Genomic DNA, 26,036 nt, shown 5'->3' with positions numbered 1-26,036 from the left:
CATAGCAGTCTTGTTGCCCTGCAACATCAACCTCACTCTGTATGGGCCACGTAATAGAGCACCAACTCTGAAGGGATATCTTCTCTGCTAAAAATAATTTGAGATTACCTCACCCAAAAGTGGGCTAACTGAACTGCCGAAGTCCGAGCAAGGTTCAGGTTGGCTTAAGAGCAGACAAGCCGCCCCACCCTACAGCAGCCAGCATTCAGGCATCCACAGCGCTGGAATGCCAAGCCCTCTCTCCTCAGCTTGGTTTAAAAACAGATATTTGCAGATGAGATTCTCTGCTGTTCTGACATCACTCCAATTTGTACCTGAAGGTAATGCTGCTGTGAACAGAGGGCTTTAGAATACAGTTCATGTAAAAATCCAGAAACTCTTTGCCCTTCGAACTAGTACATCACGCTCCCGAAGCCTCATGCAGACACTGATACATTATTTATACACAGACCACATTTCATGCTCCTTTTACAGGGCCATTACTATTTTAAAAACTACAGCACTCATATAATCACAGGAGTCCAACAATTTAGTCATGGAATTAGAGGGCCTAATCCAATACACAGCAGTCTGTTCCTTGGCTTTCGTAAACATGAGATCAGGTCCTCAATTTCCGTTTCTGGCCCAGATAATACTGTCAATATTATGTAGAGCAAACCTTCTTTAAGAATGATAAATACCATACTAACTGCAAAAGAAGTCTGCATATCAGCATATTTTAAGTGAACTCGATCCTTTCCCCAGCCCTTGCAGTGTAACAACAAGGTGTAGGCTAGCCTAGGAAAGGTGCTGAGATAATCAAGTGAATTAGAATGAGAGACAAAAAGTCAGATTTTGTCTAACGAGAAAACCTTGACTTTCTGTACTATTTATCTGAGTTTCTGAGCTCCAGAACAAGCTTCTCTTGAAATAGATCTATGCCACAACACACTATCAAGTCTAATACTATTTTATGTCAAATATCTATGTCTCAAACAAAGCATTCATTGGCTATGAGTCAAACCTGAGCTACTCCTTTTGTTTAGTCTATTCAGGGGAAAGGGAGTAGTGTAGCAACTCATCCTTCAAAGTGTAGGAGGATCTCCTCTGGGATTTGCTTTGGCTCGGTGCTGCCTAAAGCTCCACACAAGGCAGCTACAGATGAGCGATTATAAGACACCGATGTTTCTAAGACATGTCTGTGGAACTGAGAAGAAAATACATTTCCATAGGAGATCAAAAAAACAAAACAGAGCACCCCAGAGCTGAGAAGGAAGTATGCAGATGGAAAGAAGCGAGGAAGTTCTGAGATTTACTTCATACCATCCTGCAAACATTGGGAATTTTAAAATTACAATTCCAGTAGTTTTTTTCCCCACCAAAGCAAATCCATTACATCTGGCCTCTTCAGAGTTATTCTTGTGTCCAGGATTGTTCCTCTCTCCCACCCACCTCACCTTAGCTCTTGGGCTTTTTAACTATTGCAGCCTTGCAGAACTCTTTAGTGCAACAGACACATCTGGCAGATGTTGCACCTTCCATATATCACCCTCTTGCCTCACATTCATTTTTTGTTTTTAAATGACGAGATCTGTTTGTCTACATTTCCTTCATCTGGCAGAACTGTTCAGTGAATGCTACCGCAACAGCGAGGAGAGAGCATTTGCTCTGTTGGTAAGAAAAAATCAGTACTGGAGCAAAACTACCTGCCTTCAACTGGCTACAGAAGCAGATGCAAAGTCTTTCTTTGCACATGATGGTGTCCAGGTAAGTCCTACAGACACTTCCCCTACCACCAGGGCCTTTAAGCATGATGTTGGACACAAAAGAGGATAGTACAACAACCAAATGGCCCCATGAAACATGTTCAGATCAGAGACATTCTTTGGAGAGGGAACTCTTCACTCTCCCTGGCAATGGATGAAGAGGATGTCATGCTGTATATCTGGCAAAGCAATACTCTTGTCCCTTTTATCCAGTTAGCCTCCAGACCAATGCACTGAAGACGATGTTTAGCCCTCATTCATCTGGTGCTTTTTCCTCCATTGCTCAGAGAAAACCATCAGGAAAGTACTTAAAATCTGCCTGAGGCACAATGAAGCTGCTCAAGGATATGAGGTAGCTCCTTAACAGAACTTGTTCAGATTCAGAGAAGCTCACTGATAAAAGTTAAATCAAATTACTGTTCAGTTTCACCCCCACAACCTGAGTTCTATCCACATACACTAAACTAAATTAAGAGTGATGGTGCTTTTAGCTCCCAGTGGCTGACTTTCACTTCCTCAGCAGTACAGATGTTCTTTTATTCCACTTGAATTACAGTTCTTTCCACTGTTCTCTCATAACTCTTGGCATACTAAAAAACAACTGCAGAAGGACATGCAAAGTGTCCATATGCTTTGAAGGTGTGCCTGCTCTTAAGGTCTTCAGAGCATTGACTAACCTTTACTTGTCTTAGGAGCCACAGAACGTAGATGCACTTACATTTTTATGATGCCAAAGCCATCTCTTGTTTTCTTGAATTTCAGGCCTTCCTGACAAAAATATGGTGGGGTGACATGTCTACAAGCACACAGATCCTGAAATTAATCTGTGGATTCTGGTGTCCTTTCCTAATCTACACAAATTTAATAGCATTCAGGTAAAAACAAGTATTTGAATGCAAGAGAAAAGTAAAGGAAGTCATGAAAAAAAATCCAAACTGAAAATTTCTTATGAATAAATACAGTAATATCGCCTCAGAAGGTTAACAAAAGGAGTGCACCACTCTTGACCAAATTAGTTTGCTATGGGACTGAGTGATTTGTATGTACTGGGCTAGTGCTGTGTTTATTCTAATACATCAAAAGCCAATATCAATTTCACCTAGATCACTTTTTGTACAGTCCACAGAAAAGCCTGTTGGGATTCTGTCAGCTCCACTTGAATGTTCAGCATATACAGTAACGTGTAGCATATAGAGGATATCTCCAGATATAGCACCATCTATTTCTAGATGTGAGGATGCCTGGTTCAAACCTCAGTATCTTAGCAGTAAAAACAACCATCACAAAGCAGAAATAGCAGCCATAAGCCTTGGGAACCAAAAGCCAAGCTTAAAACCACAGGACTCATATGAAACCAATTAAGACTTTCTAATTTAACATCTTGGGAGATCTTTGTAGTATTCTGCAGGCACAGCTTTGGAGTTCATAGTTTTGAGCTTTTTGTCACAACGAAGAGGCTAGGATCTTAGGCTTTCTTCAAAGAAAAAATAAAATCACCAAAGGAAACCAAGCAAAACAGAAAAGAAGAAAAAAGCAGCCATGATGTTCAGGCACAGTCATAAGAATCTAAGAACTGAAACTTTGGGAAAACCTCCAAGTATTGTGAGAAGCAGAGATAGAAATCTATAGAATTCTATAGAATGACCTGCTATTAAGAAATACATATGCTTAACTGTTAAACTACTTATACAGAAAGAGGAAAGCTTGTTTGCCATTCCTGACCTAAGACTTCCATTCTGCTAGTGTCTCTAAAGATTTTTTTTTTTTTTCCTATGAATAGTGGTTATCAGCTTCACAAATCCAAGTAATTTAATGTGAAACATTGGCCAAGTTTTCATAGAAAGGCTTAAATTATAGAATGGCTAGGGTTGGAAGGAACCTTGAAAATCACCTAGTTCTAAACCCCCTGCCACAGTTAGGGATGCCACCCACTAGATCAGGCTGCCCAACAATTCTTATTCAAAGGAAGCCTTTCCAAATTTGTTCTGTTGAGGACATTTCTCCTTTCCCTGGAAATGCAAGAGTTGACATGCATACCCCAACGCTTCCTGGCATTTCCTGTCTTAAGTGCTAGTGAGAGCATCCAGGAATGGAGCATGGGGGTACTGTCTTCTAGGACTGATTGAGGTGTCTATTTCTGCTCAAATTCTTTCCTAATTATTTTGAGGAAACTGAGCATCTCGCTCCATTTGTTTTGGAACACGTGTTGATTATCATTTCTCCTTTGAATCTTGTGGCTGACTTCAGCTTTCAAATACAAAGAAATTGCAGAGCTAAGGTTTATGCATATCTGATAGCTTTTCTGCAGAGCAAGTCCCAAATAAGTATATGCAAACAGTTCTGTAGGAATGCCAGTTTGGTAGCAAAGAATTGCTAACCACTGTCTTTTAACTAGTGAGTTTATTTCCTTACAGTGAGGAAAAACAGTCAAAGAAAGAACCAGAGCCACCTAGAGAGCTGGACAGTTCAGATACAGAAAGGACTTTGTTTCTTTCTAAGGAAGAATATAGGTAAGTTTAAAACCATCGGTTAACACAATTTTTATGACTACAAAGAACAGGACACTTCTTGTGATTAGTGACCAGCTAATGATCCTAAGGAGCAGCTGAATGGCCAGGAAAGTCATTATTCCTCAAAAAGTGCTGCTCCCTCTGATTGCTGTTGTTGTTACTCTGTAAAAGGAATACAGAATATAAACGGGGATATAGCACCATATCCCCGAGACAACTTTACACCTCATGAGCAGGCCATTTTTACAGAACAAAGTATCTGGTCAATACCTGGGGAGTCAGAAGGCATTTCCTGAGATTCCCTTCAGCCAGCAATAGCTGAAGTACATCAGATTTAGGAACTACAATCCCCATTAAGACTACTGAATTCAGCAGAACAAAGGTTCTCAGCTAACTCTTGCGTAACTCTAATGCATCACTGCATACTTTCCTACAAAGGCAGCAACAGAAATACTTGCAAACAGCGGTACCTGGGAATTTACGTAGCCAGCTTCCCGCTATACTAGTCCTCTTCATTTATATTTAAAGAAAAAACAAAACTGGCCCTGAGGAACCTGAACTACAAAAACGGACTTATGTTCTAGAGAAAGCATTACAGAAATGGGGAACTAAGCACAAAGATTTTGGCAGTTGGTCATGGGCTCTCATACAGCCACAATTCAGAACTTCTGATCCCCACCCTATCCTTCAACCGCACACTCCTTAGCAAAACCTGTAAGGCCATAAAGACTTAAGTCAGGACAGGAAAACTTTTGATTAATACACAGTTCACTTAATAGCTAACAGAAGCTAAATATCTGCTTGTATTTAACACGTGCTTTTCAATTGTTTGAAGAGAGCTTCAGAAATATGTGGACATTGTTACCAATGAAACACAGTCCACAGTATGTAGTGCTGGACCAAGTCAGAATTAGCCTCTGTTTTTAGCTCTGGCATTTAATTGCTGGTATATTGAAGAAAACCACGACTTTTTGCTCCCTCTCTAACCTGCAAAATAGGTGTAAAAATGTCTGCCTCTTGAGGACTATTTGTAAGTAATGTCATAAAGTCCTTTCATATCCTGAGTGAGGCATGGTTTATGACTCTTGGTCATTATGTTGTGCGTTCCAATTGCTATTATCTTAGAGATTTAATTTAACAAAGGGACTCTCTCCCTCCCAGAGTTGTTTCAGCATCTGAGCATCTTACAGTAAAGCTGCAATTATCTGTTTATGATATTAGCCTGTTACCATGGGAATGTCTCTTACAAGCAAGAGGTAGGGTAGAATCAGGCACGCAGAAAAGACTGGAGATGAGAAACTTTTCCTTATAATGAGTATATTTAATAATTAGCAAAAATGTCAGGGGAAATTAAAGACTACTGAAGAGTCATTGTTTGCCTTTTTTTTTTGGGGGGGGGGGGGGGGGGAGTGGGAGGGGTGGAGAGCATACTCTAGCATGCACCTCCTTTGTTAGGAATCATTCCTCTCAGAATCAGAAAACTAAAGGATCCAATAATATCATTAACTTACAGAGGTGAGCAATTTATATGGAAACAAAACCTCATGCTAAGATCAGATCAGATTGCTACCAAACACAAGGAACTTGCATTTTCTGCACAGGATAATTTCCATTGCCAGTAGATAACACTTCATATTTGAAAACACTGCTAAAACAACAGTAGATGCATAGGTCAAATTTCCCTTTGGTTACCAAAATACACGTGCAACTCCAGAAGAGTCAAAGCCTACCTGTATGAATAACTTATGAGCTCCGCTTTTTTTTTTTTTTTTTTTTTTTTTTTTTTTTTACACTGAAAGGCTTCTTTGGTGATCCTTTTGCAATTTGATTTAATCATTGGGGCAAGATGCCAGTGTGCACAGTTACGTAAACTGCAGTATTCCTTCAGTAGCTCTCGTAGACTCCATCAAGGGTAGTCAAGAAACACATTTAGCGTGATTCAGCACTTTTGAGTCTAGGTCAAAAAGAATAATCATCTCAAGTAGCCACAGCAATGACAACTTCTGCATGTGACTGTTACAAAAAACTTCTAGGACCAAAATAAGATCTAACTTGCAAACTTACACTAGCTATTTGCTTTTCTTACCTATCGTTTTGGATGATGAAGACCAACTAGCAAAATTCTCCTTCTTCCTGAGAATTTGCATGATGTTCATACTACATGTAGTATGAACACATTGAAGTTGCAAATCTAATGCAACAAAACTGAAATAACAAGGATACACATTTAAGCCTGATGCATCTTTGTTTTTCAAAGCCTTCTCTTTGATTTCTGCTATGGTAACATGATTGCTCTGATTTCCACAGCTTTCCTCCTTCCTCTACCAGCATCTGCCTGTTACTGTCTTAAAAGAAGCTTTATATAGAATAATACTGAGCCTATTCCCATGAACTTATTTTAGGAAATTGTCACCAAGCCTATATTCTTTTTGTTTTGCAGAGGAAATGGTAAATTAGAAAAGCAGAACCCTTCTGAAAACACAGCGTGGGCAACATTCTTGTTTACTCGGTGGAAAAAATTCTGGAGTGCCCCTGTAACTGTATTTATGGGAAATGTTATAATGTATTTTGCTTTCCTGTTTCTGTTTACTTATGTCCTTTTACTGGATTTTAAACCACCTCCACCTGAGGGTCCATCTGTTAAAGAAATTATACTTTACTTCTGGGTTTTTACCCTGGTCTTAGAAGAAATCCGACAGGTCAGTAACATTCAACATCACAGCAGCAATGCAATAAACCTTGAGATAATATTTTGAATAGATTTACAAACCGCATAACTGTGCAAACTTGAAGATTTCAACTCTCATGTGCAGGTTTGCACAGAAAAGAAATACAAATCTTACCTTATTCAAAACACTCCACCTCTCCCTCCCAAAGCACCCTTTCCCTGCACCTTATAAGCCTGTAGCTCCACCTTTGTTTTTCTAGCTTGCTCCAGCTGTAGCCAATAGCCAAGTGGGCTGCTAAGACTCAGGCGTCCTTCACTTTATGAAGTATCTGTCTGGTTTTACTCCCCAGAACTAGGACTTCCCACCACAGTTAACATAAATTGGAAGTTACAGGCTGCACTTGGAAGTGCAGCAGATACATCGACAACGTAATCAAAGATTTCTACCCTGCTGGGGACTGTTTAAAAAAAAAAAAAAAAAAGATTTAATGAATTCAGATTACTTCTGTTTGTTTGAAAATATTTATACATTCAAAACATTAGCAGATCTTTTTTTGTTTTGCTTTTCCTGTTTAAGAAAACATAGAGACTTCACTAATCTCCTAATTATTGTTCTTGGAATATCTTCAGTTCAACAACTGAAATAATGCATGCTAGCACGTTGCCAACTGTGGGTGCATAAAACTGTCCTCTTCAGACTAAAACCAGATATAAACACTTATTCTGAAAGAACAAATAGACGCTTGTTGTTTAAGCGATGGGGATGGTGAAGGAGATCCCAGTTTGTTACAAGTTATTTGAAATTATTCGGAAAGGGCATGAACAGAAAAGCACAGGGAGAATATTTGGATCAAAGAATATTTCATTATAAACCTGTAAGTAGAGTGCTAGGCTGAAAGCCAATTAAGACAGCTCTTTGCCTAGATAATCAAATGTGCACTCACAATTACAGTGTACAAATGCCAGATCTGTACATGCTGTTTAAATAGCTGTATCTAGAAATTGAACATTGACCACAAATCTGTTACATTCTTTAAGTCTGAATGCTCACATCTTGAATCAGACCCTATCAAAATATCACAAGATTAACGTTGTACTTTTCTTTTCTGTGTGTGTTTTAAGACAGTAAACTGAGCTTATGTTTTCAAGCTTTTTTTTTTTTTTTTTTTTCTTTTTCCTATTACGCTAGGAAATTTTTGCTTTTTGCAATGAAAGACAAAAGGGAAACAGGAATAATGTTAAAACTCACAATGAAATAGCGAAACTTTAAACAGATCTGTGCTGATGGTCATTTCTCTTTTTCAGAGTTTCTTTACAGATGAAGACACAAATTTAATGAAGAAATTCAAACTGTATCTAGAGGATAACTGGAATAAATGTGATATGGTGACCATCTTCCTTTTCATAATTGGGGTAACCTGCAGGTATATACATCTGTTTTATGTGATGTGGTCAGCTTCAGGAGCTTGGGCTGCGTGTGCCAGTTGACAGGAGAGTCTCACATGCATGTGAGGTCCGGGTATGATATTTACAAATTTTGAAAAAAGTTTCTGCAATAAAAGCCTCTACATTTCTGTTGAAGATGTTGCTGCAGAGACCACAAAAGACATATTGCTATTTTCAAACACTTGTACAGAGAAGCTCTCCTTCCCATTTTTTTGCTTTTGCCTTTAGTCACTTTAATCACTTTTTTGCTATGTTTGTTTTGTTTTAATGTCTCATTTCAGCTGAGACAGAGAAGTTGGTGTCTCTGCATCTTTGGGTTACTTCTCACCAATGTACAGATGTTACATTACATTTTTCTTACAGCTGTAATGACTGACATATGCAACCACAACCCTGAAGCACTTGCCTTTTCCTAACTAGACTATGCCTGGAAACCAAGTGTAACATTTGAGAAAAGACTTCTCAGCAGTTCTTGCTAAGATCTGGTATTTTGTTTCATTTGTTCTTCAGGATGCTGAATTCAACTTTTCAAGCTGGCCGCACAATACTTGCCATTGATTTTATGGTGTTTACCCTTAGACTTATACACATTTTTGCAATTCACAAACAGCTTGGACCAAAAATCATAATTGTGGAAAGAATGGTAAGTGTGCAGCCTCTCTCAGATAAATACTTGTACTGTGTAAACGTGGAGAACAGGAAATCTCCTTACAAAGGAAATCAGTTTATAATGCGTCTTTATGTTTTTAAGACCTTTCATTTTGCGTATATTGCCTTATTTATCAAGAAAATTAGATGTAGTGAGTTTCAAACAGATCCATCCAAAGAGCTCTGTAGTGTATTAAGTTAGCCTCAATTTACTAATCCTTGTACTTTATCTAATCACTTACCCTTTGGTCTGGCAAATCAGGGGTAGTGTCTGTGTCTTACACACTGCTATTACTCCTATTTCATAAACTGTGCATTTGGAGCAAAGACCTCAGACAGACAACAGGCCGTTTACAGAAGGGCAGGGCATCTACTGAATGGCCCTGCTGTGCTTTGGGAAATAGTTTACATTATTTGCAAGAAGTGTGAAAAGAAATCTGAGAAAATTGATAGTTGCAAGTTTCCCACGGGAGTTGTTCTTACTTGTACTTTGTAACTCTAAGCTACAATGAAAACAGCACCTTGTAAGCATATGTTGGAAGATGCTGATGAAAGATTTTTATTTATTACCACTCTCCTGCAGGAAATGAGACATTAGGACTATATTTACTGTGCTTGGGTATAGGTTGGAACTTTGAAACAGCTTTTTATTTAGGCATGTTAATCCTCTAGGCCAATTAGCGCAAGGTAACTGATTAATAGGAGTTCATCTAATTGTAAATGCTATCATAGATTCTACAAATATTTGACTTGTGACTCAAAGCAGAGCTCAGTAAAAGCTCTACAGTCTAAACAAGCCTATACATTGAATAAACGTAACTACCAAGCTATTTAGATCTGTCTACAAATGCAGTAACTGAAACTCTAACATGACATTTGCTTTGAGTAGCAAAAGGGTAAATGGCAAATAAATATTTGTTCTTGCACATTATCTAGTTTACAGCATTAGCAGACTTCTGCTGTAAGAGAACCAGGCAGATCTACAGCTCCCAACCCTTCCTGGCAGCGTACCAAACTAAACCAGGGCCCAGAACAAATATGGTGATATGTCTACTATGTTAGCATCTGAAGTCATATGAGATAACACATGGATTAAGAAGATGCAAATAAGAACATAAACAGTAGCCTAGACAAAACTGTAAAACGGGACCTTTCATCTTCCCCTCATCCAAGCCAACACAATACTTTAGCTTCAGTAGTTCAGTGTTGAGCCTTACATCAAGGGAAAGAACAATGAAACTGACTTCAGTAAACAGCATCTTATTGAAAGGTTCATCAGGTGGGTTTAAGCAAGATCATTTCCCTTAAATAGGGAAGTAAACCAAGACTGTGTCTTACCGTCTTCCTTCTTTTTAACCTTGATACAGAATTGCTGAGATAAGTCTCGTCGCTGTTAAAATGGCACTCCAATGACATTTTATGAGGACACAGACTGCAGTCAGGAAAAAATATTTCCAGACATACTGTTGCTTTCTGTTAACTGTGACACTACTGCAGTCCTGCAGTACTGACAAACTTGAAATCATCCAGAAAACAAAATAGATGGATGAAAGTCAGAGAGACATGAACTATGTCTTGCCTGCCTTAGATACTATAATTCTTAATGGAACTTGTAGTAACCTCCTGGAGGTCTGAAATGCCTATGCTTTTAGGTAACTGTGCAATCCTATTATCTAATTGAAATGAATCTACAGTCCCTAATGAACTCTGTCAGATTAGATGGGAAGAGGATGAAGTGTTCCTCTTCCACCAGGGAAAAATTACTGCATTTGAAATCCATATTCGATTTTTAAAAGTAAGTGTTTTTGGATTCAATTACTTCTGCTTCTGTAGAGAAATACAATGTTTAAAAGCAGGAAGCCTTGAAAGGAATCTCTCAAATGCATTACTTAACTTGAAAACCCAAGACAGGAGCTACCTGATCCTTGCAGTCTTCAATGTCTGCCCTATCCATGGTTCAGAATTCATTAATGAGTGCTGTCATCCAGGATTGACTGCTGCTGCAGACTTCTTGTAATTCACAGCTAAACAGTCAATGGTACTGTGAGATCTCACAGAAAATCTGCATTTAAAACAGATTACTTTAAAAGATAAAATGTTTCATTTTTAAACAGTAATCAATTGAAAAGCAAGGTTTTAATTTAAAATATGCCCTTATCTAAACTAGCTAACAAACAAAAATGCTGGTTATGGACCAGGAGCAATGTGGTAACAGCAAGGTCAAGAGAGAAATCCTGTGCATGAAACTGTATTCCACCTCCTTTAACCTAAACAAGCTTGTAAAGAAACAATTACTTGAACGGTTTTCATACCAAGCTACTGTTCTTTGATTATGCTATCAGTCATTTGTCCTCCTTTTCTCCCTCCCCTTTTCTCTTTTAGATGAAGGATGTTTTCTTCTTTCTGTTTTTCTTGAGTGTATGGCTCATTGCCTATGGTGTGACAACTCAAGCTCTGCTTCATCCTGATGACAACCGAGTGGAGTGGATATTCAGAAGAGTGCTTTATCGTCCCTACCTTCAGATATTTGGCCAGATTCCACTGGACGAAATAGACAGTGAGAAAACTTCTCCCCTAACTTTACCATTTTTGAGTGCATACTTCCCTAGCCAAAGCTTTTACGTCACTATGATATAAATAGTGCATTTGCAAATGGAGATAATGTACAGTGTGAAATTATATTAGAACATGAGAATTGGCCCTGTTTAGAGAAGCTGTCTACAATATTCGCACAAGGATTTGCAGTTGAAAAAGGTTGGCATACCTTCTTTCACTTCAATCCATTTCTGCTCAGCTTAACCTAGATCCAGATAACCCTTGTGTAAACTGTAATAACAACATCTCCATATATTCTGGCAGTTGTTTAATATGACAGTTTTACAGCAGTACTGCTCTGTCCATAAGCAAACACTTGTGTTTTAGAATAAATATTCCTCTGGAGCATTTATTTACTCTGGAGTTAAAGTTGCCCCAATCAAATAAAGCTAGTAATTGTATTTGTGCTACATTTCAAACAAAACAACATAAAAATACTCAGAATACATGGAAATTTTTGGACTTAAAGGTTTACAGGCAATATTTCTGATAGAGAAGCACGTACAATACAGAATAGGTCATCTCCCAAAGAAGTCTGATGTAGTGTCACAGAATTTAGCCAGAATAACAGTTCTGAATGTTAGTGACAGTACTGAAATGGGATTTACACTTGAAGTAATATAGATGAAACCAAAAAATCCCATAGGCAGCAAACTAGAAAGCATTCTTTCATATTCATCCTGCTTAATAAGAAAAGGCACATACCTTAGAAAACTGAAGTCTGAATGAGGCAAGAGAGCAGGGGTATGATTCATCTCACTTAGCTTTAAATGCCTACAGTTTAAGCATCCGCAGCACAAGTCACTCTTACTCCCACTAAAGTAACTGGTAAGAAAAAATATTTCTGGAATAGGATTAATCTCATTTGAAAATAGGTCAGATAAAATATCCCCTAGAAGTGGCTGTTTCTCCCCATTGGGAGTCCAAAAGGTGTCTTCATATACATAAATAACAGATTAGATGACAGGGAAAAAAAAATATTACACGGACAAATTCCAGAAGGGAATCACTTGTATTGGGATGTTCTTGACCTTACTTAGTATCTTTATAAAACATATAGAGAAGGAAATGGTTAATGAAGGCAGCAATATTTTCTGATGAAACAAAGTTACCGGGTAGTAAAGACTAAAGCTGACACCTAAGAGTTGCAGAAGACCCTCCTGAGAGATGAAGCATCAATTGAAATTCAGTGTAGATAAATATAAGGTAATGTGCCTGGTGACAGCTGTAGTGACTTTTCAGATAACTCTTTGCATTAACAAATAAGATCACAGCATTACCTGTGACTGTGGGGAAAGGCATTATTGACGAAAAACTGGAGAACAAACAAGTAAGTATGGCTACTTTAAATCTGTAGATTTAATTAATTACATGATAGAACTTCCTGAAAAACAAAACAAAAACAAAAAAAAAACACACCAAACACCTATGATTCTTAAGCCCAGTGTAAGAAGACTTAGATGAATGATAATGAATATAACCAATATAGAGTAGTTATCTTTTCCTCCATAAGTTTTAAATGATTTCAAATGAAACAAGCAAAAGGAGATTTTTTATTTTTTTTTTTACATACATAACTGTCAGCCATTTAATTGCTGTATGATGCTTCGAATGCTAAAACTGTGCATAGACTGAGAAGCCAGTTGGAGAAATTAATCAGTTTTTATTTGCCTTGAAATTGCTATAAAATTCAGTGTCTTAAACTTCAGGAATAATTTGTAATTCCTGCCCTTTACTGTTGAACGTAAGAAATTTTCCTCACCAAAACACAAAACTTTTGTCTCCACTCTAAGAAATACGTGTGGCAGGACTTGTCACAACTATATTTCTCTACCTCTCTTTGCAGCATCACGAGTGTTTCCCCGGAACTGTACACTTAATCCACTGCAGATTCTGCAGGACAACTCACCATCATGTCCTAACAACTACGCCAACTGGCTTGTCATACTTCTGCTGGTTATCTTCCTACTAGTCACAAACGTTCTCCTTATGAACCTCCTGATTGCTATGTTCAGGTAAGAGTGATTTCAGCAGGTTTCAGACAGAGATGGCAAAAGTTCAACCGAATGCCAGAGTTTACTACATTGCTGTTGGCTAGTCATTTTGGAATACACTAACAGTTTTCCTAATATTATTTGGGGGTTGATAGGTAGACTTTTATGATCATATAGTTGTCATTATCTTTACTCTAGCCACATTAAAGACAAGAAGAAGCATCTTTTACTGTAAAAAAATCAATTAAACGTGCATAGAAGGGTCTGGATCCCTGGCTGTGCTGCAGGAGAAGTCCACAGGTGCAAAACAGCTGTAAACTTGGCAGAATTAACAGTGGATAATCTGCACAAAGGGGAAACACTTAATGTCAACATGATTAATGATGATTGATTTGGTTGAAGAACTGACATGGCACGTTTGCCAATCTTGATGGAGTGAATTAGAATTACCTTTCTTTAAAAAAGAAAAAAAAAAACACTAGTATTTCTTTAACATTTGAAGACTGCAACTGCTATTATTTTAATATCTAAAAAACTGCACAATCTTTAGTTTAAATTAAAACTACTTGCTGACCTTCCTGTTCCTTTTATTAAAGAAAACTTGGGGCTGTATTTTGTATTTGTAATGATAAGCTTGTTGAGATAAAAACTGTAATTTTTTCTTTACAGTTACACTTTTCAAGTTGTTCAGGGCAATGCAGACATCTTTTGGAAGCTTCAGCGCTACAATCTGATTGTTGAATATCATGGACGGCCTGCCTTAGCACCACCATTTATCATTATTAACCACATAACTCTGGTTCTCAGAATAATCTTCAACAAAAAGGAACATAAAAAAGAACATCTGGGTAAGTAGCTAACAAATGTCTATCAACTGGAGACCCTGATGCTCTTTCAAAGGTATGCTGCATAAGCCAAACAGAGAAGCAAGTAAGATTTTCATAAGCTGAGAGCCATAATTGATTATCTTTAACAAAAAGTGCCAGGAGAATACACATGACAAATTAATGTTTATAACGTAGCCTGTGCTATAAAGTTTCCCACAATGTCTTTCTCTGTGCAACATAGTTATGATACAGAACTGGTTGAAGGGATTTGATTTCTGAAGAAAAAACAATGTATAGTTTGAATAAATTATAACCATTTATTTTATCTGCTCTTAAATTTTAGTAATTAAAAATGGACAACCCTAAAAGTGCGTATGAAGTCTGAAATCTGCTGGGTTCAGTAGAATTTCCCAATGCACAGATTAGAGAGAAAGAATACATTTAGAGAAATGATCATCCCCTTAAAAGTTGTCATTAAAAAGGAGGATTAAATTTAATTAATAACAGAAGGCATTTAGAAGCTTCCTATAGTGACTGCAAACTTGGTATATCTAGTTTAATGGTGTCTGATAACAAGCCTATTTCCTCCTCATGCAGACTGATAATGGGCTTTGGAGCAGAGCTGCTGATGTTCAGAGCCCTTAGACTAAGCTTCCTGTCACACACACACACCTTCTGGCTATCAAGGCACATGCACTGCTGAAGCTTCTTCCCCTCCAAGAAAGCAAGTACCTGCCTGATCAGGGTCTAACCTTGGTAGTATTTGGAGCAGGCAGCAAGTGTGCTCTTGTGCTCTTTTAACAGACTTTAGGAAGATACATAACTGGTATGTTCAAGATACCACTGAAACTGAGCTCTTCTGTTGGCTGGGCCAGTTGGTTTGCTTTGTAAGATGACAACAACAGCCAACAGATCTACACTTTAAGGTGGAGGGATTTTTCACAGTTCTTTCCTATTTATAATTGTTCTAATAAAGAAGCTTAGATGATAAAGTGCATCTGAATGTAAAGCTTTGCTCATTAAACAGTTGGGGGCTACAGTATGTGAGAAGTCCAGTAATGTCCTAAAGGAGTTTAAATGGAATCACTGAAATTGGCCTGTGCTGTTCTTTAGAAAACTCAGGACCCTTATCCAGCTGCAAAAGGTCTATCACCTTCCATCACAAAAAAAAAAAACGTAGAAAATACTTATTTTACAATAAATCTTCATAGCCTGTCACTCCTGCAATGGCAAAGCAATACTTGATTTTTCTTTAATTTAGCAGCCTTTCATTACATAAATTACTATAGGGAAAAAGGGAGCAAAATACAGTTCCTAATATCTTTTTTCCCCCCTATAGAAAGAGATCTTCCAGTTGGCCTAGATCAAAAAATCATAACATGGGAGCTGGTACAAAAAGAAAATTATCTTGTAAACCTTGAACAAGAAAGGAAAGAAAGCAATGAAGAAAGGCTGAAGGCCACATCTAACAAGTATGTTATTATGAACCATATTAAGTGAACCTTTCAGGTCTTCAAATTTGCATGAGATAAATATTCGGGTACTGTAACACTTATATGCGGAGACCAACTGGAATGCAGTTCTTCATTGCATGAAAAACATGACAAGGCAGCATCACTTCAATAATGAGAAGAGTCTTTCACATTCTTGAAGTACGTACAATTACAGACCTGTAAGCTCCAGGCAAACTTGCAGTCAAGCTCAAATGAAAATCATATTCACAAAGAAATGATGGAAGAACAGTTCCTTTACTGTACTGGAGAGCATGTACTTCCATCCCCTGTAGGAATACAGCAGTACTGGAAACAAAACATTGATCAAAATCCTGTGAAATTGTTGTTTCCAAAACAGAAAGAGGTTTAGACTTTTGAATGAAAGTTTAAAATCTCTGGAATTATCCCCAGCCTGCAAATACAGGAGAAGTACTATTTATGGCTTTATGACATAAGACTAATGTTTTGCACAAGAAATTCCTGGTATGAACTCTGGAATTAGATTTTATTAACTGGATCTCCATTTCAATATTTCTCTAGAATATCTTCCCAATACGAATATCACCTAAATTGGTTTAATATTCTGATGAATACAAAATTACTACTTGGAAGATTACATCCTTTAAGTGAGACACAAGATAGATACATACAGGGAAAACTAAAACATCTAAGACAACACGAGAAGCCACACAGCAAAGCCTTCTTTGAATAAGCTTTTAACACCTGGTTCAGGTGTTTCCTCTTACAATAAATCTGATTTCAAATAGAGTCACAGTGAGTGTGAAAGTTGTTACAAAGTTCTGCTGTAACCTTCTTGTGCTGTGTTTTCTTTCTGTGCTTTGCCTTTCAAAACATTCATCTAATTCATAATAGCTGGACTCCAGACCAGCCTACTCGAGTATATTATTGGGAAATACTCTTCTCCCTCTACTCTAACAGACTCTAAATTCATAATAATTTAGATTATTTGGTTTTAACTTTATTCTCATACACAAGTCACTGACAAAATACAGGATTTTGGCCCTAAGAATAAGCAAGAGCTTAATTGCCCAGGTCAAACAATAAATAAGCATGTAATTGCTTCTAAACAAAGGACATGATTTCAGATATAGCACAGACTGAAAGAGGTTCAGATGACCACCACTAATCTTATTTCTCAGGTGTCAGCAAACTTACCTGCGTATTTGAAATCTTACAGAACCCTCCAAAAGCTATTCACTGAACTCTGCAGTAAACCAATTCCAAAATACATTAGATACACCCAGCAAAACAGCCTTCTCTCATAGACCTGAGTGCAACATGACTTGTTAAAGGGAAAATTTTAAATAGTAGTTAGGACAAAGCAGAGAGGGATTTAAGGAGTCTTTGGGGAACTGGATGCTAGGAATAAGAAACTGATGGGAGAAGAGGTAAATTATGTAGAAGATGTGTGAATAATTTGATTTGGAGGGACCATATTCAAGTTCTCTACATGGTTCCTTTGGACTGCGTGGAAAAAGGGATTTGAACATCAAATCAGTGTCTGAAAATGAAACCTTAAATACATCAAGTGGCTCATCAGCCCTGTGTTAATGGAATAAATATTATGGCATAAATTTTCATGCTAGAATCAGTTTACATTTGGCGTGGATGGACTAATAAAGGACTAGAAAGACAGAGCTGGACCTATGGCTCTTTACTGCAGTCCTTGATTTCCACATCAGAGGGGACTGAGCGGCTGCTTTAATCTGTATGAGTTTATGAGGAGCCCTTGGGCAGTATGCATGGGAGAGGTATGACTGAAATGCTGCTCTTTTCAGTAAATACTTACAGGAACCCTTGAAAAAGACAAAACTTTTAGGGGGCTCCAGGATATCCCAGCAGCACAGAACTGCAAGCAAGGGGTCAAAGACATAGTAAGTTACTCGTTTTTTGTGGTTTAGGATTTCATCTGAGGCCTCTCCTTTTCACTCAGCACATCATTTTTGTTTCCACAGGGTGGATAATTTATCTAAATACCTTAGTGGGTTGAAAGAACAAGAAAGGCGGCTTAAAATTATAGAATCCCAGGTAAGTAATAGCTTTGTAGGCATTTACATGTATATCAGATTTAGGATTTCATGTTTCTTTCATTTTTTGTGTGGCCATTTTTAATCACTGCTGGTAGTATTTGACGGTGTTTTGGTACCATGTTCAGGGATAAAAGGATGAAGAAATGGATCTGTATTATGACTTCATTTTCCTTATTGTTTTATCCATAATGATAACTACATAAAGAAACATTTCTAACCTCTCATAAAAAAGAAAAAGGGGAATACAGCATTTCCTGTTCTATTTTGCTAGTCTACTTGAGAAGTGTTCACTTCTTACCTTGAGGTTGCCCCTGGAGGCAACTGTTTGATCTTACCCCCTCCATTCTTCTTTCATCCAACCTTTTCTTACTTTAAAAATGACAACTTAGAAAATACCCATATGCTTTCTGATTTGACAGAGACTAATCTTCTTGGACATCAGTTTTTCTAATTTTGTTAGATACCACATATCAGCTTCTTAAAAGGAAGTGTCTGGCATAGAAATGTGCAATAAATAAATAATAGAAGGAAACCCTATCTTGAGCTTTTGATGACAGATCTGTGAAACATAAACAAACATTTGTTAAGCAGTATGAAAATGCTCACCATTGCCATGTGCTACACAGTAAAACTCTCATTGTTTTCTTTGTCCTTAGAATTCTTCAGTGTAATTTTGGCCTCACTGAAAGTTGTTTATCTCAATTGCAGTTTCCCTCCTTTTTCTTACCCATTCTATGGCTTCCTAAAAAAAAGTCACGCTATTCCATGAACAATGCTGAAACCAAATACAGGTTCAATGGGAACACACGAGAAATGCTTTAAAAAGGCTGTGCCAGATTGAGATAATGCAATATACTCACAAAAAAAGGAAGATATTTAATACTCATCTTCCTCCAAGTCAGTTCATCTAATTCTAAACAAACTAATAAAAAAGTCACATGTGGTATTTCTGATGTTGCTTCATGCTTCTGCCTACATTGTCTTTCCTGCAAATTTAAGATTGGGTAAGAATGGATAACTATGAAAATTAACTGATGTAGAAATCACTACCTATTTTATAGATATGCTACTGTACAGCTGTTATCTCTTCAATGGCAGATGCTTTAACCAAAAGCAACCTATTGTGCAACCAACCAGCTCCAGATTATACACGTAAGTATTGAAAATCACCATGGAAAAACTAATCAACACAACTAGACAATTTAGTTGTTTGTTTTTGTTTTTGTTTTTTAAATAAAACTATTATTTAAAAATAAAAACGACAACAAAGGTAAGAACCACATAAGGAGTGCAAAGGAGTTGCAATATAAACAACAAACATTCCGAAGTATGAATATTTTGAAGAAATTACCTTTTGCAAAATATATTTAAAAGCTTTGGGGAATGGACCATCATTCACTGCAGGTTACCATGATCTCACCTAACTTTAAGGATGTAGAAAAGTATCTATTTGCCATTTGGTTTCTTGAAAGGACTGTGTCTTAGGGGTTTCTTGAGTCAATGAGATAGTATAACCAAAACATTTACTATGGATAACAATAATCATAAAATAGAAAAACCCCTTCAACTTTGTTTTAATCACTGCAATTCAGCTGCCTTCAGAGCTGCAGCTATTTCTGTCGGTCAAGAATATAGTCGCATGTCCTGGAGCTCCACTGTTTGGAGATTAAAACATTAGAGTCAGAAACAGACTGTCTCAGCCACTGCAGGATATCTGACTCAATAAATATTTTGGATATTTTTCTTAATTAGTAATAGGTAGATATTGAAATAGCTATCTATTGAACAAAAATAATATCAAAACCCCCTTAAACAGAACATACAGGTACTACGTGGGAAAAAAAGTAGCTGGAAGCCTAGTTAAGTCTTGGCATGACAAGACCTTAAAGCACTCTAGTAAATGGAGGTGTGTAATTTGGATCCCATCAATTTTCCTTGTCCATTTGTATTTACTTCAATGGAGGTTGAGGTGGGGAATGAGATCTGTCTGAGGTTCTTGTAGCAAACCACTGGCATAACAAACACAAATAGTTTGCAATTTACCCAGCTGCAGGAGGAATTATGAACATACTTAACCAGGTATGAAATTCAAACTGTAAACTTAGACATAGCAAAGCCAGGCTGGAAAGATATTTTATTTCATAATAACTCAGCATGCATAGCAAACTATTATATTCTGAAAGCAATGAAAGGAGTTACCAATTTTCCCTATACACTAAACAGTGAAGATCACTGATAAATGATCAAGTTTGATCCTAACTGCAGCTTTGTCCTACAACAGCTTGCAGTAACCAGCTTCTCAGACTAGAACTTCAAATTTGACTTAATTTCTCAAGTTTATAAAGCACTTCAATACGCTGCTTCATTATAAACTTTCCACTAAGACAAACTATCCTGTAGCATGTTCCCCAGATATTTTAATACTGTAACTGTATATCAATCTGAAACTTACATAGATGAAAAAAACACCTGTTTTTATCATTTACTGAGCAAACAAAGTACTACAATCTACGGTATGATCTTCCTGTGGATTATTTTCAACATTTACATTTTTGTAAGTAATCATTGCTATGCAACCCTTGTCCTAAAGCTTTTAACAAATATGTTTTTTCACAATCCTATTAGGTTTGATGAATGCCAACACTGAAGTGCCTTTGCCAGAAAGGGGTGAAGAAGAAGAGCATGCAGATCCGTCTGAGGCTGACATCATGTACATTGATAATTAAATTTTATTTTCAATTCTTTGAGTTAAACTTCTTCCACTACTGAATTACTACAGAAATAAAATCCTAATTTCATGAAGGCCTAAGACCCAAATCTCAAAGCCTTTGATGGCATCTTCACACCTAATGTCAAACACTGCTAATGGTTAATACTGCTGAGGATTTCTTGGGCATTCTTCAACTTCTTGGCCTTCCTTCCCTCCTGATGTTTCTTGGTCATTTATCCAACACTCCCCTCCACAAATGGCACTACTTCCCCTCCAGGATGACCACCACCTTATTTTCTATATAGCCCGTGTTTTATTCTCTAAGTTGCATACCCTCAATCAAACTTTCATCACCGCCAATGTCTACACTTCTGTGTTCTTTTCAAGGGAGTTTCCCTTTTGAAAGGTAATCATTTCCTCGCTAAAACCCAACCCGCTTCCTGGGCCAAGAAAGCAAACTTGCATTTACAAGTTGCTTTTGAAAAAAGTTTCCACAGGAAAGAAAGGGCCTGGGATACTGAACTATTACAATGAATCCAGTTCCTAGAGTTCTTATCAGCCTCAAATGATTGTACTTACCATCTTCTCTTCCCAGTCTGGCTTCTGTGGGATGTTCCCTTTCCGACTTCTCCTTAAAGTGCTCCTCACTCATCTACAGAAACTCATTGCATGGTCCTCAAGTCTTCAGTGGCTTGCAGTCAGTTTCCAAAGACAAAACAGGTGACCCTCCCACCAGTCCCAAGCAGCCCCTGCTGCTTGATTTTTTTGTTTTAGTGTCAAACTCATCTTCTGTCATCTCACTGTATGAGACACCTTGCCCTTGCATCTACAGCCAAGCATTTTTCTGATTTTATTCTACATTTCTCTCTCAAAGCTTCGAAAAAAAAAATAATAAAGCAAGAATTTTCCTAGAAACTAAGAATTTGGGCTGTTGGCCATTTTTTTGCATTACTTTAACTAGCATGTACCTTTTAAGCAGACAAACGTTAGCTGGCTTTATTTTAATTTTGTATGAAAAGCTACACAAATAAAATGGATCTCACTACTGTCCTGTAATGGGAGATTTCTTTGGACTAACATAAACATTGTTGGAAGGGGGAAGTAATAGGCTGTGGTCATAAGCTTCAGCTGCAGTGATAAGCTTCAGCTGAACTTCATTTCCTCATACCTATTGTAACACAGCTCTTATACAACATAAATGCATGGAAACTCTCTCTACTGCCAGGTATCTCAATACAGAGGTGAGAAAAAAATCTCAAATCTGATCAAAATGCCTTTCTATTTACAAAGACGCATGGTGGAAATTAATTGTTGTCTTCATAAAATAGAAATTTATCCAGCTTATTCAGCTGTGCCCCAGACCTTAGTGGTAACATTAACAGTGATGCAATTTTGGTACTATACTAAACGCTCATCACCCTAGGCAAATGAGAAGTTACAAAACCAGTGGGTGTGTACAGTGCTACATTTTTTGTTAGGAAATAATGCTCATTGTACAACCCGCAGCACACCATACTCTTCACAGCAGCTTCCCTGCTACTGTTTTTATTGTGACCGGTACATTCATCATCCACTGGAAACCAGTTTCTGTCTGTTTGGAATTTTTGTTATGTCCCATTCACGTGCACTGGAATATCTGACTTATTTAGCAATGAACCATTAATTAACATGCATCGAATTGGAGTCTCATGATCAAATACCATCTTTTAAAATTAAGAAGTGAATTGCAAAAGATGGCACGCTACTCATTTTACATTTTCTACTTCTGCTAATAAATAATACATCTATTCAAACATAACCCCCAGAGGATTCAGGCCTACCAGTTACTGGCAAGGTGCTGACATCCCACCCAAGGGGAAGAAGTCTCCTCAATCATCCTTTGGAGTCTGAACAAGCGCAGTCTAGCAAGAAAAAAAAAATCACATATTCTGAAGTAGTCATCTTTCACTACAGTTATAAATATTAACATTGGGGCTAGTTAACTTAGAATGCTTGCAAAAGTCAGTCCAAAGTGAACTGAATTAGTTTCAAATAATAAAGCCTTTCAAAGCATTTAATCTTTCAGCCTTATTTACAGGAAAACAAACAAACAAACAAAAAAACCTATCCACTTATTAACATTATATATGAAAAACTACTACACTTGACATTATGATCTGATTCATTCTATCAGGTGATTCTCTCTATACTCTAAAATCACCAAATTGTTGAAAAACTGAGCTTTAGAATCTAAAATTTAAGAAGATCAGGAAAAGTTTATGGAACATTAAGTTTAGAGTAACTTTGTAGATTCTAGATTTTCTAAACAATTCTCAGATAAACACAGTATTTGTTAGAACTCCCCCATTTTCACTAGTATCAGTATGTTTCAAAGAGATGCAGAAGCCAAGCTACAACCAAAAATTTATTGAATACCAAAGAATAAAAAAGTATCCAGTTCTGATACAAATACCCAATTCCCATCAAATCCACACAAAGAAGTGTGGAACCAGTGCCACCTGGAAAAAATAAACACATATACAGGCCAAAAATCATCACACCACATCATACCACTAAGAGGAAAAGATGTTGCCTAACTAACAACTGAAGCTGTCCAAAGCGTGTCTTCACTGGGATGTTTCTAAGCTGTACCTGTCTGCAGGAGACATGGCAGGTTTTTTGTTGTTGTTTTCAATGTACCAATGCAATTAAATATTAAGACCACCTTAAAAATATTTTGTTTGCCAATTGTCACCTGGGCCTCCAAACTCACAAGTGGGCACGTTGTGCTTTCACTCTCAATAGCAATGATGGGTATATTTTCTAAAAAGTTTCCCTCTACAGCATAGACTGGGAGAAATCAAATCTAGTGGAAGACTGGGTTTTATTTTTGTTGTTTAAAGACTTCTACATGACCTTTGTTCCAGGATTCTATAGGATTTGGGAACAGCTTGAAATCTTGGGGGTAACTAAGATGCCTTGCAGCGTTTTAGCTAACAGTTCTTTCATGATAACTTCAGCTCCAGAGCAAACCCCAGGGAGCTGCTCAAGCAAATAAAGCACACTGCTGTTTCTGCTAGGGTGCAATGATCCTGTGCCCACAGACTTCTCACTAAAAAAAAGTCTGTAACACACTTTTGATAGCTTAATTTCTAACAATATAAAATGTCCTGGGTGGCTATAATACAAACTGTTAGACAAAACACCGTAACATGGGTCCCTGACCCAAACAAAATGATATATCTTATATATACATGGGTAGGGAAGAAAAAACAACAAGCATATCCAAAGATGATACAACTTCTTGGATGTTTCCAATTTGTTCCATCATTCAGGACTCTTCCTCCTCCCCTTCATCATCTACTTTGGGTCGGAAATTTTTCCTATTCCTCTTCTTACTGCAATGGAATCCAACTTTTTCTACCAAAGGTTCTTCAGCTGCACCACTAAACCTTGCACTAAGCTTACCTTCTGTCTTCAGGTTCCCCACCATCAGGCACCCCTCCTCCTCTGCTGCCTTTCTACTTCCACCATCTAAGTGCCCCAGCTCAACCTTATCGTCGTCCCTCAAATCAGTCTTCAGAGATTTTCCTTTCAGATCTGGTTTTGTGTGTTTCTTATCTCCCTCCCCTGCTGCTACTTTCTTTTCTAGTCCATCAACACCCCTTTTTGCTGGTTTGGTGAATACAATCCTCCCAGCTCCACAGCTGGAGGGATCCTGATTGAAGTATGGGGTATAACTATCTTGGGCAGCTGAGCTTTGTTCCTCTCCTCTTTTCTTCAGACCCTTTAGAAATTCCATAGCCACTGTCCTGTTAGTCTTGTCACTAGACTCTGAAACTCCATCTAGACTGTATTTGGTCCAGCGCTCTGGGTGTGCCACGTAGTCAGGCACCGCTGGAGAGATTTTGGGAGCCTGCACTGGTCTAGCTGACTTTCCAGGGTTTTCTGGAACCACATTACTTGACACAGTAGTTGGAGGTAAAGGACGTTTAAACCTCCCGTCAACAACATTATCTTCAGACATTGAGGGCACAGACAGTTTGGCCGCCTCTTCCAGGCAATCAAAAATGCTCTGGCTGCGGAGAGAGAACGTAGAACTCATGCCCCTCAGATGGAATGGCTGGACAGGAGATCTGTGACTGCTGTCTGAAGGGTCAGGGGCGTCCTCTGATCCATAATCCCCATCCTCTACAGGTGGCTCCTCTGGAGATACTGTATTGACTTCTGCTTCATCTAGCCCCAAATCATCGGAATCTGAATCGCTGAGCGACACTGTGTCAGAGGGCAGAGCTCCTTCGTAGTCAGTGGCCCCAGCCACTATGCCCAGGAAGGATTCACCGGCATCTTGATCTCCCATCTTGGGGCTATCGCTCCACTGAGGGCTCTGATGGAATGTCTGCAAATATGGTCTGCCAAACGCCCAGCGACTTTAATGCCTAGAATACAAAGGAGCATGAAAACTCAACTGTGAAATAAGAATCATATGTATGACTATCATTCTAGGCCGTACAAAATAATTGTTTTTACAATATCGCAAGCAACTGTACTTCAGGAATTCCTAAGCAGTTTTGCTTGAAATAAAAACACTATTTATGGAATGAAGTACCTTAATATAAAGTTACACAAGAGTAGGTACAAGAATACAAAGTAAGCAAGAACAGCATTGCACACCATATTTCATTAAAGGTTACAGCAGGACCAGTTACTAAGAGATGTACATAAAGAGCAAATCTGATAACCCCGTAACAGTCTCACACATCCTCCATTGGACGAAAGTGACCTCTCTAAATCATACCCGGCATTTATCATTCTGCATAAATCCACAGAAACACCTCCTAATCTCTTACATTTTCTTTTAGCCACTGCAATCCTTTATTGCCAGTTTGCCTCTTGCCCCAGTAATCATCATGTCCTGCTTATTATGAACAGCACTACTGCTGACTGAGGTCCGTGGCAGAGAAGCCTGCAGAGCGTCACTACAGCTGTCAGTTTAAACCCATTGCTACAGTTTCGCGATGGCTTTCAACAAAGTACAAACTCCGCTCCCTCTTTGGCTTTAAGCTCTCATGTTATTACTAGATTCCTGCAATCACATGGTAAACTAGTTTGAGAAATGAATCCCACTGGATTAAGAAAACTAATTGCAGATGCCATGCTTGCACTAGCACACTGGAAACAAGGGGACAGCGTAACATAGGGTCAGCAAGAGTTGGCTGTTCAGTCAATAAAAAGACACCAAGATCTGTAGCCTGAGTTCCAGTACAGGCTAAATCACTCTGCCACCTGCTCAAAGGAAACCCTAAAGAACCAGGAAGGCCGAAAATCACACCACCAATTGCTAAGCAATGAGAAACAGAGCTGGCAAAC

General features: G+C 38.0%; 2 protein-coding genes across 8 annotated transcripts in view; one reads left to right on the top strand and one right to left on the bottom strand.

Annotated features, from left to right (window-relative positions):
- TRPM5 (transient receptor potential cation channel subfamily M member 5) overlaps positions 1-23,873 on the top strand; it is a 52,231-nt gene extending 28,358 nt beyond the window's left edge. For 5 of the 7 annotated variants that reach the window (XM_084521536.1, XM_084521535.1, XM_084521537.1 and 2 more), the window contains 13 exons: positions 1,601-1,746; positions 2,508-2,620; positions 4,160-4,255; positions 6,696-6,954; positions 8,229-8,347; positions 8,880-9,012; positions 11,400-11,574; positions 13,459-13,627; positions 14,276-14,454; positions 15,773-15,905; positions 17,903-17,975; positions 19,039-19,129; positions 20,603-23,873. In XM_084521536.1, coding sequence (XP_084377662.1) covers positions 1,601-1,746; positions 2,508-2,620; positions 4,160-4,255; positions 6,696-6,954; positions 8,229-8,347; positions 8,880-9,012; positions 11,400-11,574; positions 13,459-13,627; positions 14,276-14,454; positions 15,773-15,905; positions 17,903-17,975; positions 19,039-19,129; positions 20,603-20,703 — 1,787 coding nt within the window. In that variant the 3' untranslated portion in view covers positions 20,704-23,873. The other 2 variants (XM_084521538.1, XM_084521540.1) reach the window with 2 other exon arrangements.
- Positions 23,079-25,026, bottom strand: TSSC4 (tumor suppressing subtransferable candidate 4; the record flags this gene model as incomplete). The annotated part of the gene is made up of 1 exon (XM_084521545.1): positions 23,079-25,026. One exon carries the CDS (start codon positions 25,024-25,026, stop codon positions 23,998-24,000), a length of 1,029 nt encoding a protein of 342 aa, XP_084377671.1. The 3' UTR covers positions 23,079-23,997.
- Between the last annotated feature and the right edge of the window lie 1,010 nt (positions 25,027-26,036).

This window comes from Aythya ferina (genome assembly GCF_964211825.1).
Source record: "Aythya ferina genome assembly, chromosome: 5".
In the NCBI taxonomy this organism is placed as follows: domain Eukaryota; kingdom Metazoa; phylum Chordata; class Aves; order Anseriformes; family Anatidae; genus Aythya; species Aythya ferina.
Note: the sequence above shows the minus strand (reverse complement) of the source record. Positions and strands in the feature narration are given on the sequence as shown.